The sequence below is a fragment of the Eptesicus fuscus genome, chromosome 9, assembly GCF_027574615.1.
Source record: "Eptesicus fuscus isolate TK198812 chromosome 9, DD_ASM_mEF_20220401, whole genome shotgun sequence".
NCBI lineage: Eukaryota > Metazoa > Chordata > Mammalia > Chiroptera > Vespertilionidae > Eptesicus > Eptesicus fuscus.
Window position 1 is genome coordinate 63,454,899 of NC_072481.1, and position 17,325 is coordinate 63,472,223.

At 37.5% G+C, this 17,325-nt stretch overlaps 1 protein-coding gene and 1 long non-coding RNA gene across 2 annotated transcripts in view; one reads left to right on the top strand and one right to left on the bottom strand.

Annotated features, from left to right (window-relative positions):
• The window catches only part of COL24A1 (collagen type XXIV alpha 1 chain), a 318,617-nt gene that overhangs the window by 51,642 nt on the left and 249,650 nt on the right, over positions 1–17,325 (bottom strand). The window contains exons 44-47 of the mRNA XM_054721397.1: positions 14,930–14,983; positions 14,765–14,818; positions 4,558–4,611; positions 3,323–3,430 (exon numbers count right to left, since the gene is read on the bottom strand). Of these exons, the coding sequence (XP_054577372.1) occupies positions 3,323–3,430; positions 4,558–4,611; positions 14,765–14,818; positions 14,930–14,983 (270 nt within the window). The remainder of the gene's footprint in view (positions 1–3,322; positions 3,431–4,557; positions 4,612–14,764; positions 14,819–14,929; positions 14,984–17,325) is intronic.
• Positions 3,367–4,291, top strand: LOC129150347 (uncharacterized). Its single transcript, XR_008557071.1, has 3 exons — positions 3,367–3,414; positions 3,706–3,855; positions 3,982–4,291. It is a non-coding gene; the product is annotated as an uncharacterized LOC129150347 (long non-coding RNA).

The following is a 17,325-nucleotide window of genomic DNA, read 5'->3' on the forward strand; positions in this document are numbered from 1 at the left end:
ATATGCTGTTTTCTCTACCTAGAATGTTTCTTTCCTGCTCCCCAACACAATGATTATTCCTAATTTCCTAACTCTTACTTATTATTCAGTGTCATCTCTCCTTGCCTCCTCCCTCATATAACACCACTTTACACAATTGTAAATTATGTAAGGTATAATTGACATAAAGTAAGTTGAAATAAAGAATCAACCTGTGGCCCTGACCTAACTCAGTTGCTTAGAGCATCATCCTGATGTGCCAAAGTTGCCAGTTTGATCCCCAATCAGGGCACATACAAAAAAACAACCAATGAATGCATAAATAAGTGGAACAACAAATCGATGTTTCTCTCTCTCTCAAATCAATTTAAAAAGAACACACCTGTGAAATCATTATCACAAGCAAGATAACATATTCACCCTCCCAAAGTGTTCCCTATCCCTTTGTAAGCCATCCTTCCCATGCCTCCCAACATGCACTCCCATCTCCAGGAAAACACTAATTTGCTTCTGGTCACTACAGATGAGCTTACAATTCCTACAATTTGCGTTAAGTAGATTCACACAGTATGTGCCCCTTTTTGTCTGCTCTTTAAAGAAAACTCAGTATATCTATATTGAGATTGATTCATGTGGTAGCATGTATCAATAGCTCATTCCTTTTATTGCAGACTAACATTTATTTATACATGTGTACCCCAATTTGTTTAGCAATTCATCTTTTGATGGACATTTGGGTTGCTTCCAGTTTGGGGTGATTACAAAGAAAGCTGCTATGAATATTCATGTGCGAGTTTTTGTGTGGACATAAGCTCTCATTTCTCTTGGCTAGGAGTTAAATGGCTGGGTCATATAATAGTTATATGCTTAATGTTTTAAGATACTGCCAACATACAGGACAATTGACATCTTAATAGTATTGAGTCTTCTGATCCATTAACATGGAATGCATATCACTTATTTAGGTCTTCTTTAATTTCTGTCAGCAATGTTATATAGTTTTCAGTATACAGGTTTGCATATTGTGTTTGTGGGTCAGATTATGCCATTTTAATGCTATTTTAAGAAATGCTCTTTAAATGTCAATTTCTGATTGTTCATTGTTAGTATATATTGTCAGTATACAGAAATACAATTCAGTTTTGTATATTCATCTTGCATCTTAGTAACCTTCCTAAATTTACGTATTAATTATTTTGTTTTGTGCTTTATTTTTTTTTTAGATTTGAGCTCCTTTTAAGACTGAGATATCAAATGAAAGTCCTTTTTTAACCCAACTGATGTTAATAACATCCTGTATAATAAAACCATAATATGCAAATTGACAGAATGTTCCACCGGTTGCTATGACTCACACTGACCACCAGGGGGCAGATATTCAATTCAGGAGCTGCTCCTGGTCTGGGCCGGTCAGCCAGCAACGCCAGGCCACCAGCCAAGTTGGGTGCCAGCAGGGGCCCCCCAATTGCCCTGCCTGTCGCCCCACAGATCGGCCCTGGTCGCTGGCCAGGCCTAGGGACCCCACCCTATATATTGGGAACAGTCTCTTAGATTTAAAAATTAAAACCTGGCAAGGCTACTCTAACACTGAAGAGACAGGATGATGCAGCAATGACATGCATGGACTCTGGCTCGCACATTTTGTGGTCAGCCCTGATTCTGACACTTATAACTGTGTGACAAAGCCAATGACTTAACTTCTCTTTGCTTCAGTTTTTCCACCCATAAGATGGGGAAGATGGTACTACTGCCTCAGAAGGATCATGTTATGTACTACTTTTTATAATCAGGGCAAAAAAATGTAGCTGCCCACAATTACTTAACTTCTCTCTGCTTCAGTTTTTCCACTCATAAGATGGGGAAAATGGTACTACTGCCTCAGAAGGACCATGTTGTGTATTACGTTTTATAATCAAGGCAAAAAAATGTAGCTGCCCATACAACAGCAAGATGCCTTTCACCTGTATGAAAAGTATGGTCACTGATGCATGCAGCATCCCAGATTGCGAGAGGGATCCTGGTTTAGGCCCAACATCCCCTGAGGGGTCCCGGATCGCGAGAGGGCTCTGGCCAGACTGAGGGACCCTGCCCCCCCCGCCCCCCCGTGCATGAATTTCGTACACCAGGCCTCTAGAAGTCTTTAAGATAACTACTTTAATTAAGAACATTAGTCTGGCTGTCAAAGTTTTCTAGAGCTTAACCTGATGATGCTCTGATGTTCTGACATATTGCCCCTAAATAAATAGAAACCATGTTAAGACTCTTTTTAATAACATTCACCTTTTCAGATAGAATCTGAGCAGATATTTATTTCTAAAATAAAGTTAAGTTGGTTACATCATAGTTCCATAGTTGTTGTTTTTTTAAACAATGAGATAATTCATTATAGTAAATGAAGACTATTAATTTGGGTTTGGTACAGCATCATGCTACATTTGATAAACAACTAGGATTAATTGATTATTTAAGAAGAGAAAACAGATAAACATGTATAAATAACAGAAATGTACACGGGTAAATTTTACTTGGTTCTTGAAAATATGTGGTTAATGGCCCTGACTGGGTGGCTCAGTTGGTTGGAGCATCATCCTGGAAACCAAAAGGTTGAGGATTTGATTGCACATACTTAGGCTGCATGTTCCATGTCTCCTGGGGGCACATACAGGAGGCAACCAATTGATCTCTCTCTCTCTCTCTCTCTCTCTCTCTCTCTCTCTCTGTCTCAAATCAATAAAAACATATCCTCAGATGAAAACAACAAATATTTTTATTATGATGACATGAGGGAAGGAAAGAAGAGAAATGGCTAAATGAAGATAAAATATGATTTTTAAATTTCTGATAAAATAAGATAGAACTTCTATAGAAAAATAAGAGAGAATCTATGTCATTGCATCACCAGATATATAGAGAAAAAATACTCACACATTTTTTGTCAAGTAAAATACTGACAAAAGTAGAGGAAAAATAATTTTTGGCAGAACCTACCTTGAGGTACTGCCAAGGCTTAAATGTTCCAAAGATGGCTTTTGATGAACTCAAAACATAGCCAGTTTGGATAGCCGCTAAAACTGCTTCTTTATGGTCCTTATTTACAAGATTTTATATGTGTAAAATGGCATAAATGAAAAATATGTGTTATTCAATATAAAATATCCAAGCGAATGTACCCATTGACACTCTCTGGAAATCATAAACACAATTCCAAAATAAGTATTAAAGAAATGATTAGCTTAATTCGAGCCAATGTCAAAGCTAAGAAAGATAGCCAAAATATCTATGGTTTAGCAAGGAGACACTATACATAAAGAATGAAAAACAAAGAAATATTCAATCTACTTACAGGAAGTCCCTGTTTTCCTGGTAGTCCCACTTTTCCAGGGTTTCCTGAAATGCCATCTGTTCCTTGGTATCCTTGCAAGCCCTTTGGCCCAGGTAGGCCTGGAAACCCCTTGGTAATTAAAAATGACTTGAATTATAGAGAGGTACTGTACAGGTGATTTAATAACAAATTATATTTATGGGTGGGAGGAATGTTTATATTTTTAATACCCTGCCCAGGATAAATTTTCCTATTTCTTGGATGCCTTAATGGTTTACTATTTGTTTTCAAAAGATCAGGCCACTGTCTTTAAGTTCCCTAAACAAAAATGCCAAGCTAATCAGCAATGTACTGTGTATCCTTTTCAGTTTTAGTGTAATTCTCTGGTATTTCTCATTGTGCAGCTCAGGCTTTACCCAGCTGTGAAGAAAAGGTCAGCTATGTGCATCTGTCCGCTTGGGATATAGGCTGCCGTTCACCATCTACAAAACCTCCTATTGCCTTATTTTCCAAAGGAACAAATTATGGCTCTTTTTGTTGCCACTTTGAATTAGGTAATTATATGACTGAATCTGAACAATTTCTTTCTACTCTTGGGCAATTGGATTTTATCTGTACGAATCGCGTACCTGAACATGTTACGATTTATGTTTATTTTCTACTTTTTTGAACCAACACAGGTCACACCCAAAGCAGGTGGCTGGGGAAGACCAGCAGAAAATCTTTGCTAATACGTCAGTCAACACATATTTGCCTGGTCAGAGGAGGAAGCTGGTGGCTAAGATAAAATTAATTTTTGTTCTCTGATGAAAGACTTGGTTTGTTCCCCCGTAAGACGTTTTGTTCTTTTACCAGGAACACGAGAGGTTGAGTGCCTTAATTAAAATCCAGCTCATGTCTTTCTATTCACACTTGACGATCTCTGACCTTTGTCACCAATCACTTAGTCATGATTTCAATTTTCCTGTTTTTTAGTGGTTCACCATCAGAGAGTAGCATGAGTCCACAGAGAGGGCTCCGTAGCACGGAAAATAGCATCCTTCAGTTACAGAGACTTAACATTTAAACAGCAAGCTTGGTTTTGAGCGAATGGTCATATTTTGTTTCCTCTGTGTTCCTGCAGGGTCTTAAATTTTTTCTTGAAGAAAATCTGATTTATCCAACACTTGTCATAATTGGCCCCAGACTTTTCTGCTTGCTCAAGTTGCCAATTCTATTAAGAAAAGCAAGAAAGATGCCAAAGGCTGGCTACTTACAAGAATCCCAGGTTTTCCAGAAGCACCAGGAGCTCCTTTTTTCCCCATAGGGCCCTAAAAATGTAAATCACAGTTGTTAAGTGATTGCAATAAATTTAATTAAACTTGAAGGCATAGAAAAGAACCCTGAGAGCTGGATGCTACACTACAGCAAGTACTGCCACTAGCTAGCTATATATCACTGGGACTGCCATTTAAATGACCTGGGAGTCATTTTCTTCAACCTTAACTGGGAGAATTTGACCAGATCATCTATCAATTTTCATTTAGCTCCAAATTCATAGTTTAAAAATTTAAATCTTAAATCTAAGAAGGAACTGAATGGATTATTTAATAAATAACTTTCAGGCAGGGCCTTTGTCTCTTGATTGAAAGTGGCTAAGTACTTAATTAATTCAGCAGTAAACATTTATTGAGCATTTTGCACCAGGAACTCTGTTATGTGCTGGGAATGCAAAGTAAAGTCTCTGATCACCAAGCCCTGACAGTGTAGTAACAGACATGACCCAATCAGCCTAAAATGTGTTATCTAGAAGCATAGAGAACATACTTGTGAATTAAAGAACTGATATTTATTTTCACGGAACTCTTTGTTTTTCCATGTGCGAGATGTTTTAAATCCTAATTGATTCAGCAGCAACTGGTCTGCCAGGATAGTTAGAAACATTACCCTTGCAAATTATGACATTATTCGGATGACATCCTAAAATTATTTTAAAAAGAAAAATGTGGAATAGAGTGACCTAGTTCATAAATAATAAAAAAAGAGCCTATGATCATTACCACAAATATTTCTCAGAAATCATCAAAACTTCTCACAAACAGGATAATTTCACCAAAATGGAATGTTATTCAAATCTGAAGATAAATTATGCCAAAGATTCAATTTGATAACAATAAGAAAATAAGAAAAAAGATTACATTTTCTGAAAATGAGCTTGAACATTTTAAGAAGAAGTAGTATATCTAGTCACAGAGAAAAAGAGCATTTTATATGAGATAAAAATCTAACATTTTTAGAATTTGATAATGGGGAAATATATGCATCAAGCGTCTACTTCAAACATTGAAACTATTTTACTTGTCTTAAAAAGTCACTAATGTAAACTTTTTCTAAGGGTAAGAAAACAAAAAAATGTGATGGTTGGTGACCCAGGTTTAGTTGAAGTTTCTGGAACATATGATCCCTATGACATATATACAACAACACATATGTTTCAGAACACAATAAAGACTTTAAATATTGAAAACATTCTGATTTCAGTTATCTTAAATAGCACTGATTTGGGACCTGGAGAGTATTATGCTAAGTGAAATAAGCCAGTCAAAGAAAGACAAGTATCATATGATCTCACTCATATGTGGAAAGTGGGGGTGGGTAGGTAGGAGAGAAGAGATCAATCAAAGAACTTATATGCATATATGCATAACCCATGGACACATACAATAGGGTGATGAAGGCCTGAGGTAGGGGGCGTTGCTAGGGGTGGGTTACAAGGGGTCCATGGGGGGGAAAAAGGACATATATAACACTTTCAACAATAAAAATTTTTAAAAAATAGTATATGAGGCATGATTATATTAAAATATGTTAGCCGGTGTGTTTTTTCCTTTATACTTAATATATTTCTTTTTTCTGCAAAGAGATAGATTTGTTCTAGATTTATGATTTTCAAAATAGACTTTTCCCTAGCTTATGAATTTCAAAATAGTCCTCTGAAAGTCATGGCAGGTTATAGCTAGAGAAGAATACATTTATTTCCCTTTAAATTTTTTTGTTTTTTTTTATTGATTAAGGTGTTACATATGGGTCCTTATCCCCCCCTTGTCACCCCCACCCACCCCACTCCCGTTCATGCCCTCACCCCCTGGCATCTATGTCCATTTATGCTTATATGCATGCATACAAGTCCTTTGGTTGATCTCTCCCCCTTACCCCCACCCTCCCCTACCTTCCCTCTGAGGTTTGACGGTCTGATTGATGCTTCTCTGTCTCTGGATCTGTTTTTGTTCATCAGTTTATGTTGTTCATTATAAACCGCAAATGAGTGAGATCCTGTAATACTTATCTTTCTCCAACTGACTTATTTCACTTAGCATAATGCTCTCCAGCTCCATCCATGCTGTTGCAAATGGTAGGAATTCCTTCCTTTTTACAGCAGCATAGTATTCCATTGTGTAGATGTACCATAATTTTCTAATCCACTCATCTGCTGATGGGCACTTAGGCTGTTTCCAAATCTTAGCTATGGTGAATTGTGCTGCTATGAACATAGGGTTGCATATATCCTTTCTGATTGGTGTCTCTAGTTTCTTGGGATATATTCCTAGAAGTGGGATCACAGGGTCAAATGGGAGTTCCATTTTTAGTTTTTTGAGGAAACTTCATACTGTTTTCCACAGTGGCTGCACCAGTCTGCATTCCCACCAGCAGTACACGAGGGTTCCTTTTTCTCCCCATCCTCTCCAGCACTTGTCCTTTGTTGATTTGTTGATGATAGCCATTCTGACAGGTGTGAGATGGTACCTCATTATCGTTTTGATTTGCATATCTCGGGTGATTAGTGACTTTGCGCATGTTTTCATATGTCTCTTGGCCTTCTGTGTGTCCTCTTTCAAAAAGTATCTATTTAGGTCCGTAGCCCATTTTTTGATTGGGTTATCTTTCTTTTGTTAAGTTGTATGAGTTCCCTGTAAATGTTGGAGATTAAACCCTTATCGGAGATAACATTGGCAAATATGTTCTCCCATGCAGTGTGCTTCCTTGTTGTTTTGTTGATGGTTTCTTTTGAAGTTCAGAAGCTTTTTATTTTGATGTAGTCCCATTTGTTTATTTTCTCTTTAGTTTCTATTGCCCTAGGACAGTGATGGCGAACCTATGACATGCGTGTCAGCACTGACACGCGTAGCCATTTCTGATGACACGCGGCCACTGAGGCAGCCGCATGCCGAGGATGAAACATTTGCTGCTCCTGAGGATGAAACATTTGCGAAATAATGTTTTTTCCTCAAAGTGACACACTACCCGAGTTATGCTCAGTTTTTTGGTGAAGTTTGACACACCAAGCTCAAAAGGTTGCCCATCACTGCCCTAGGAGCTATATCGGTGAAGATATTGCTTCGGCATATGTCTGAGATTTTGCTGCCTGTGGATTCCTCTAAGATTTTTATGGTTTCCCATCTTACATTTAAGTCCTGTATCCATTTTGAGTTTATTTTTGTGTATGGTGTAAGTTGGTGATCTAGTTTCATTTTTTTGCATGTATCTGTCCAATTTTCCCAACACCATTTATTGAAGAGACTGTCTTGACTCCATTGTATGCTCTTGCCTCCTTTGTCAAATATTAATTGAGCAGAGTGGTTTGGGTCGATTTCTGGGTTCTCTATTCTATTCCATTGGTCTATATGTCTGTTCTTGTGCCAGTACCAGGCTGTTTTGAGAACAGTGGCTTTATAATACAGCTTGAAATCTGGTATTGAGATCCCTCCTACTTTATTCTTCTTTCTCAGGATTGCTGTGGCTATTCGGGATCTTTTGTAATTCCAGATGAATTTTTGGAGAGTTCATTCTAGGTCTGTGAAATATGCCATTGGTATTTTAATGGGGAGTGCACTGAATCTATAGATTGCTTTGGGTATGGACATTTTAATGATATTGATTCTATCAATCCATGAACATGGTATGCTCTTCCATCTATTTATGTCTTCCTCTAGCTCTTTTTCCAATGTCTTGTAGTTTTCTGAGAAGAGGTCTTTTACCTCCTTAGTTAAGTTTATTCCTAGGTATCTTACTTTTTTTGGTACGATGGTAAATGGGATTGTTCTTTTAGTCTCTCTTTCTGTAAGTTCATTATTGGTGTATAGAAATGCCATAGATTTCTTGGCATTAATTTTGTATCCTGCTACATTGCCAAATTCATTTATTAAGTCTAATAATTTTTTGATGGAGTCTTTAGGGTTTTCTATGTACAGTATCATGTCATCTGCGAATAATGACAATTTTACTTCTTCTTTTCAAATTTGGATGCCCTTTATTTCTTCTTCTTGTCTGATTGCTGTGGCTAGCACTTCCAGGACTATGTCGACTAGGAGTGGTAAGAGTGGGCATCCCTGTCTTGTTCCTGTTCTTAGGGGAAATGGTTTTAGTTTTTGCCCATTGAGTATGATGTTGGCTGTAGGTTTGTCATATAAGGCTTTTATTACGTTGAGGTATGATCCCTCTATTCCCACTTTGCTGAGCATTTTTATCAGAAAAGGGTGTTGGATTTTGTCAAATGCCTTTTCTGCATCAATTGATATGATTATGTGATTTTTGTATCTCAATTTGTTTATGTAATGTATCACGTTTATTGATTTGCAGATATTGAACCAGCCTTGCATTCCTGGAATAAATCCCACTTGGTCATGGTGTATAATCTTTCTAATGTAATGCTGGATCCAGTTTGCTGGAATTTTGTTGAGGATTTTAGCATCTATGTTCATCAGGGATATTGGCCTGTAATTCTCTTTCTTTGTGGTGTCTTTATCTGGTTTTGGGATTAGGGTAATGCTGGCTTCATAGAAAGAGTTTGGGATTGTGCCTTCCTCTTGAATTTTTTGGAATAGTCTGAGAAGGATTGGTTTTAATTCTTCTTTGAATGTTTGGTAAAACTCCCTTGTGAAGCCATCTGGTCCAGGGCTTTGTTTGCTGGAAGCTTTTTGATTACTGTTTCAATTTCATCAGTAGTTATTGGACTATTCAGGTTTTTTTTAATCTTCCTGATTGAGTTTTGGAAGCTTGTATTTTTCTAGGAATGTGTCCATTTCGTCGAGGTTGTCCAGTTTGTTGGAGTAGAGTTGTTTGTAATATTTTTTTTTTACAATCCTTTGTATGTCTGTGGGGTCAGTTGTTACTTCATCTCTTTCACTTCTGATTTTGTTTATTTGGGTCCTCTCTCTTTGTTTCTTGGTGAGCCTGGCTAGAGGTTCATTAATCTTGTTTATCCTTTCAAAGAACCAGCTCTTGATTTCATTAATCTTTTGTATTGTTTTATTTGGTCTCTATGTCATTTATTTCTGCTCTGATCTTTATTATCTCCTTCCTTCTGGTTCCTTCTGGTTTTCTTGTTGCTCTCTTTCTAATTCTTTAAGTTGCAAGTTAGATAATTTATTACCATTTTTTCTTTTCTTTTTCTTTTTTTTTTTTAGGTAGGCCTGTAGAGCTATGAACTTCCCTCTGAGGACTGCTTTCATTGTATCCCATAGATTTTGGATTGTTGTCCTTTCATTGTCATTTGTCTCCTGGATGCTTTTTATATCTTCTTTGATTATTTTGGTAACCCAATCACTGTTTAATAGCATGCTATTTAGCCTCCAAGTGTTTGATTTTTTTTTCATTGTTTTTATTGTAGTTGATTTCTAGTTTTATGCCATTATAATATGAGAAGATGCTTGTTATAATTTATATATTTTTGAATTTGAAGAGACTTTGCCTGTGTCCTAATATGTGGTCTATCTTTGAAAATGTCCTGTGTGCACTTGAGAAGAATGTATATTCTGTAGCTTTGGGGTGAAATGTTCTGAAGATGTCAATTAAGTCCATCTGGTCTAGAGAGTCAATTAGGATTGCTGTTTATTTGCTGATTTTTTGTTTAGAGAATTTGTCCAGTGGTGTCAGTGGGGTATTAAAGTCCCCTACTATGATTGTATTGCTATCGATTTCTCCCTTGATAGCTTCCAGAAGTTGTTTTATGTATTTGGGTGTTCCTGTATTGGGTGCATATATGTTTACCAGAGTTATATCCTCTTGTTGAATTGCTCCTTTTAAGGAATACATTTTTTTAAATACAAGAGCCTGATATTTAAATATTAAAAATCTATCTTTGAGTATTAAAATCCAAAGTTATAAAGGATTCAAGTCATAAAATTGATGCCATAAAGAATAGATTTAGAAGAATTATATTAATGTAACAGAGGATTTTTCCTACCTAAGGGGATATGAGATCTTCAAGTTGGAAAAAAATAAAAAGAGAACCAAGACTATTAAATACTGACAGGTATTTCTCTAAGAAGAACCCTTTATCCCACTCTTCCCTTTAAGACTCATGGTGGGTAGAAACAATAATATCCTTGATAAGTTTGGGGATTTGGGCACAGAGACAATGGCCAGAGAGACGAATGTCCTCATTGAGAGTCCACATAAGCAATAGAATAGACATTTCTGCAGGAGAGGTCCAGGCCAATGGGCTTTAGAGGGTCTGAGTCCTACAAGCACTCAGCTTGGTGTGGGGTTTAGGAGAATGTTATTTTTTTGTGGCTAAGAACACATGCATATGCTCCTTAGAAGCCCACCTAAGGAGACTTTGCACCTGAGACAAGAAAAAAGCTGTACGTGCTAACATGCCTCAAAGAATGTCTGCCAGGAGGGCCAAGGCACATGCCAATATGGTAGGACTATGGCAACTGGGAGCCAAAAGGATGATGTGAGTTTCAGGGGATTCTAGTGTAAACAGATGATGACTGAAGATCAAGGTCACCTTCTATTCTTCTTCCTTACCATCGCCACCCAGAATGTTCCTGCAAACTTGACAAGAGAGCAAGTGGGGAAAACTGTAAATCAAATGCAGGAAATTTGAGTGGATGGAGTTAAAGGCTGTCAACTCACCAAGTTTCTACCAATTAGGTTTTTAACACTAGGTAGGATAGGCATTCAGGACAATTGATAAGTTCTAAATAAGGAACATAAAGTTAATACTTTTAGTATACATAAATTTGTGGCATAAGGTTCAGGTATGCTACACGTTTGTGAGTGTTTTATTCCAAACATTCAAATAAAATAAATCAAAGATATTCATATATCATCATAAACTGATTACATTTTGGGATGACCATTACGTTGGGGATTATTTCAGGAGAGTTAAATATTGTGAACTAAAATCTCCATACATGTGTCTGTCATCATGAAAACTAGAATGTTATTCAGACTTGGATGAGCAACAGGAAGCAGCTTCCAACAGAATAACACTAAAGTAAGACTAAAAATATTATTTTTAAAATGTATTTTCCTACTTGTAATAGGACAATTGTGGCAAAATATCTCCATTGAACATAAGTGTTTAACAAATAACAGGACATAGTTTCTACTCTTTTTATATGTTCAATTTAGGAAAGATTTCTTTATTATAATCATTGTCACCATAACTAAAGGAAGAGGTCAGCTAGAAAAACCACAATCTTAAAATGGTTTTAAATACACAAAGATCAACGAAGTATAGAACATTGGCACTTTTTAAAAAATTGTGCATTTAAAAAAATCTCAAAGTTGAAATTGCTGGATAGTCTTACTACTAAATTAAGAGCCAACCATTACTAAACATTAATCCTACACAGAGGTGGTCTGTTCAGTAAGAAATTATAGATTGGGCCAAACCCAAAAAAATATGTTGTCATATAAGGTGTTAGTAGATGATTGAGTTAGTATCATTAGAAGGAAAAATAAGTCACTTTTCAACCCCCAGGAATCAAATATAATAAAGCTACACATATTCTATGTTACTTTCATACTTAACTTACTTGTATTATTCTTTTTAAATATAAGAACATCATAAATCAATAGACTTTTCTGTTCTTAAGATAGGAAAGGCAAATGAATTTTATATGTAGTCTTAAGAGTGCATGAAAAATGTTGCTTTCTTTTTTTCTGGCTAGCTTTGAAAAACCCATCATCCATTTGAAATCAGATCCATTTACAATAGCTTTCTATTCATTGGGATTGCACCATTTCATAGACCACTAGAGAAGGTAGTCTGATTCTTTGGAAAACAAACATTTTTAAATGTGCCATATAGTCCAAACCCTCACTTGTTTTTATTTAAATGAAGCTAACCAGTTATCTTGATATTTTTCTAGTTCTAACTAGTAAGAGGGTAGCTTTAAAATGCCAACATAAATTTAGTGAGTTAGGCAAGAATTAAAATCTCTCTGTCTTTTTTTAACCAAGAAATTTCAATCCACTAAATCTGGAATTAGTTTTATGAGAAAAATAAGATTTTGGCTTGAATTTAAGTCTTTGAAAGCCATTATAAGACAGTTCACTACATTTGCATTACAAGTCTTTTAAAATATGTAGTGGGTTCTGCAGTTGATTTTGACTTGCCCTAACTTTTTCTTTATCTCAGTCTCATGTCTGAGAGTCCAAATGAGTGAATTACTTGGTTAAGTAAAATGTATCATATTTTACTTAATTTGTAAGTGGTTTTAAAGTAATAGAGGCTTTTATATAATAACACAAGTCAGGAAGTAAAGTTTCTAGTGTTGGTTCTGTTGGTAACTAGTTCTGTGATATTAGGCAACTCATAATCTCTCTGGGACTTAAATTTCTTCATCTGGAAAACGAGCAGCTTGTTCACATGAATTAAAGAGGCCATTTCCTAATCTAAAAAATCCCACCCCCAAACCCATAAATTTAAAGGTTTGCAAAAACAAGATGACAGCAATGGACAGGATCCACTTGGCCAATGAAGGTGTCCTTAAATAAATAATAGTCAATGATTATTCTTGTAACAACTATTACTATTTTAAATTCTAAGATACCTTTTAATGCAACCTTGTACTGCATACAAACATTACCCAAAATAGGAAATAACTAGTTACCCTGGGTTACATAGAATTTAAACCATGGCTCCTTAGCACCTTTTAGCTCTGATACCCAGGAAGAGCTGACCACGTAGGTTGGAGGTGCAGTTGTCTAGTAAGAATATTTGATTTTCATTGGCATAATTTTAACAGATACTAAAAAACATCAAAAAATTTCTTCTTCCTGAGATATGTCAAAAAGAAAACATTGAGAATATGAAAGTGCTAATTGTAAAAGATTAGCAATTTCAAAATCAAACCTTGGTAAAGCAGTTGTATTTGTAGGCACTTAATGCAAATACAGGAAGTCAAGTAAAAATAGTAGCAGAGTTCAAGGTTCACAGATTTTCCCACAACTTTTCCCTTTTTTAAAAATATGTTTTTATTGAATTCAGAGAGAGGAAGGGAGAAGGAGAGTGAGAGAGAAAGAGAGAAAGAGAGAGAGAGAGAGAGGAGAGAGAGAGAGAGAGAGAGAGAGAGAGAGAGCGAGCAACATCAGTTATGATGAGAGAGAATCATTGATCAGCTGCCTTGTGCATGCCCCCTACTGGGGATGGAGCCAGCAACCGGGCATGAGACCTGACCAGGAATTGAATCCTGACCTCCTGGTTCATGGGTTGATGTTCAACCACTGAGCAACACCGGCTGGGCACTTTTCCCATTTGGGGTATTAAAAATTTTAAGTGATTGAGACAAATGTCTTCTTTTTTGTTAAGAGTTGCCTTCAATGGGATACTTATTATTTACTAGTTATTATTTATTAAGGAACCTGACTGGGAGTTACTAGGTAGATGCCAACACTATTCAAAATGGCTTCCAGGTGAGGGAACACCTCTGTAATATCAGATTCAACCCATTTAATTACTTACTCCCACAGGTGGGAAATACAAGTATGGATGAAGGCTTAAAATATTAGGAGAAACAGGGTCTCAATTTCATTACTTTTTTATCTATTCTCCCCTAATTTATTATTAAAATAAAGTACATTTTATTAAGAATTTAATCTAAAATCAGAATGCCATGAAAAGCAGGGCAACAATGACCTGATGGTACAAATTACACAGCCAGTTATTACATATGGTTGAGGCAACATCTATCAGTGCGCAGGGAAAGAGACGGCTAAATTCAATGAGCCAACAGATTTTTACTTTGCTGGACAATAAATAATTGATTTTTCTTATGGAAAAAATATTTTAAGCCAATTGTGAGTCTGTATCACAAGGATGCCCCTAACTTTCTAAAACAAATAGGTGTGACTGATGTGTCTTTGCTCTGCAATGCTGGCTTTAAGGCTTGTATTTCTGCTTGAAATCCCAAGGACAGACAGTAAGTTTGGGACAATCTTAGGCAATTTTCACAAAGCCAGAGTAGGCAGCTGGTAAAGGGAAATTTGGATGGCAGTCAAAACACATAAATTAATCAATAAGTCATGTTTCAATTCAATTACTGACAAATACTCTGTTCAGAACCTGACAGTGATCCTTGCTCTGGAAGGAAGAATAATCATCTAAACTACAATGAATAGCCTCTTCTGCCCCTCTGCTTTCTCAAGTCAACAATACATTTCAGATTGCCTTATACAGTTTCAACTTACTTCAGATCCTCTCTCTCCTTTTAGTCCTTGTTCACCTTGGTCACCCGGCTCACCCTTGAACAGGAACCAAAATAGAAACCACATATGAAGGAAAGACTAAATAAGATATGTTAACATTATTATTTTTTAAATGCCAGATTTACAAAGAATGCTTTCAAAACATACTGGAGGCCCTTGTTGTCCAGTGGCACCTCTTGGTCCTGGTATACCCATATGACCCTAGGAATAGAAAAGGTTATATTATTAGATTAAACAGAGACATGTGACTTAGAGAATACGTTAGTATCATTTCAAATGGTAGCAAAATGTTTTCAAATTTAATTAAATATCAGAGATCATAATTCTTTCTTGTGAATATTATCTCTCTCTCTCTCTCTCTCTCTCTCTCTCTCTCTCGAGGTAATATGCAAATTAGGCTGGGATGCCGTAACGGGTCACAACTGGACAGGAGGAGGTTGCGTGTACAGGGTGAGGCCCGGAGCGGAGACAGAGACAGAGACAGGGGGGCCTGCCCGAGCCGGTGCGGCAGTTTGGGCAGTCCTGGAGCAGACTCAGGCAGGGGGGTCGGGGGATGCTGCGAGTCAGGTGTGGGTCCTGGCCCCGCCACAGGGTGCCTCCTTGCATGGCAGGAGGCAAGGTGCCTCCTTGTGCAATTTCAATTGTGCACTGGCCCTGTAGTAGAACATAATGGCCATTGGGTATGATGGTGACTGAGAAGGAGTGTAGAGTTTTGCTTTGTTTTTTCATGGAGATGAGTGTAATGGGTTGAATGGTGTCCCACCCAAAGATGTCTATGTCCTAATCCCCAGAACTCGTGAATGTGATCACATTTAGAAAAAGGGTTTTTGCAGATACTGTTAAATTAGGATCTGAAAAGGAGATAATTCTGGATTATCCATGTGGGACTAAATCCATTGATAAGTGTCCTTATAAAAAAACTAGAGGCCTGGTGCATGAATTTGCACCAGTGGGGTCCCTCAGCCTGGCCTGCGGGATAGGGCCGAAACTGGCTCTCTGACATTCCCCGAGGGGTCCCAGATTGCAAGAGGGCACAGGCCAGGCCGAGGGACCCCACCGGTGCACGATTGGGGCTGGGGAGGGATGCGGGAGGTTGGCCAGCCAGGGAGGGAATGCAGGAGGGCTCCAGGGTGTGTCCGGCCTGTCTCATTCAGTCCTGATAGGCCAGACCCCAGCAGCAAGCTAACCTACCAGTCAGAGCATCTGCCCCCTGGTGGTCAGTGCATGTCATAGCAAGCAGTTGAGCAGCCTTAGCATATCATTAGCGTATTACACTTTGATTGGTTGAACAGACGATCAGATGACCGGACACTTAGCATATTAGGCTTTTATTATATAGGCTACAGTGAGAGAGCAAAAGTGAGAGTGAGAGCTAGAGCAAGAGAGAGAGACTGAGAGAGAAGCAACAAAGGAGAGGACCATGGGAAGGCAGAGGAGAACTGGAGTGATGTAGCCACAAGGAACACAAGGAACATTGTAAGCCACCAGAAAAAGAGAAAGGCCAGGAAGGATTCTATCCTAGAGCTTCAGGAGGGAGCATGACCCTGCTGACATCTTGATTTCCAATCTCAGGTCTCTGGTACTGTGAAAAAATAAATTTATGTTGTTTTAAGCCACTCAGTTACAATAAGAGGAATAAAGAGCTTGAGAACAAATTTCTGTTTTCAACCTGTTCCCACTGTGGAAGTGTGCTACAGTCACCATATTTACAAACTAAGTTCATTGCTTTTTAGATAGATTTACTGGGTTCAAAGCTGGGAGCCTATATACATCAAGAGACTGACCTTCAGCAATCTGTCATCATCCTAGTTCTCCTAAGAAGGAATGTTGACCTACCACATTGCCCTTTCCAAGTGTGTAAACAGAAACTAGCAACAACCCCAGGCCATTTCAGGTGAGAGTTATGCATAAAGAATTATGCATATAATCTCTTTTAATTCCCTTCCTACTTTCCTCTTCCCTTCAGATTTTTCTTCCTAGTTTTTTATTCAGAAAAAAAAAAATGCCACAGGAAAGACAGCAGGCTCATCTCCCTTTTCTGGGCTAGGAGAAGAAATGACTGCATACATAGGCTAACAATATTTATTCTCACAGAAAGATCAATTGAAGCCTTCTTGTTTGCATTCTGTGAGGCAAATGTTTATGGTTTTAAGATTCAACTTCCTGGTAAAGGAACTGAATCCTGTTTAAGGGTGTAAACAGTGGCAAGAGAGAAAGGCTACTTTGGAAAGCTTTCTATAGCAGATGGTTATAACTACAGAGAAAATCATTGTAACATATGATCCTTACCAGCAAAACATGAGCAGAGTCAGCAAATAACAGAATCAGGGCAATCAAGAGGGAGCTCGGTACAAGTAAATATGACTATTATAGATCACTTACCAAACAGGATTCAGGAGAGAAGTGATTAGTAAAAAGTGATTAGTACAGAGCGACGTGAGAGTGAGCATATGTGCAAACTCCAAAATTCAAACTATGATGGCCAATTATGGCTTTGCCACCGCTCTTGTCTGTATTTTTACACAGAGCTTTTTAGAATGAGC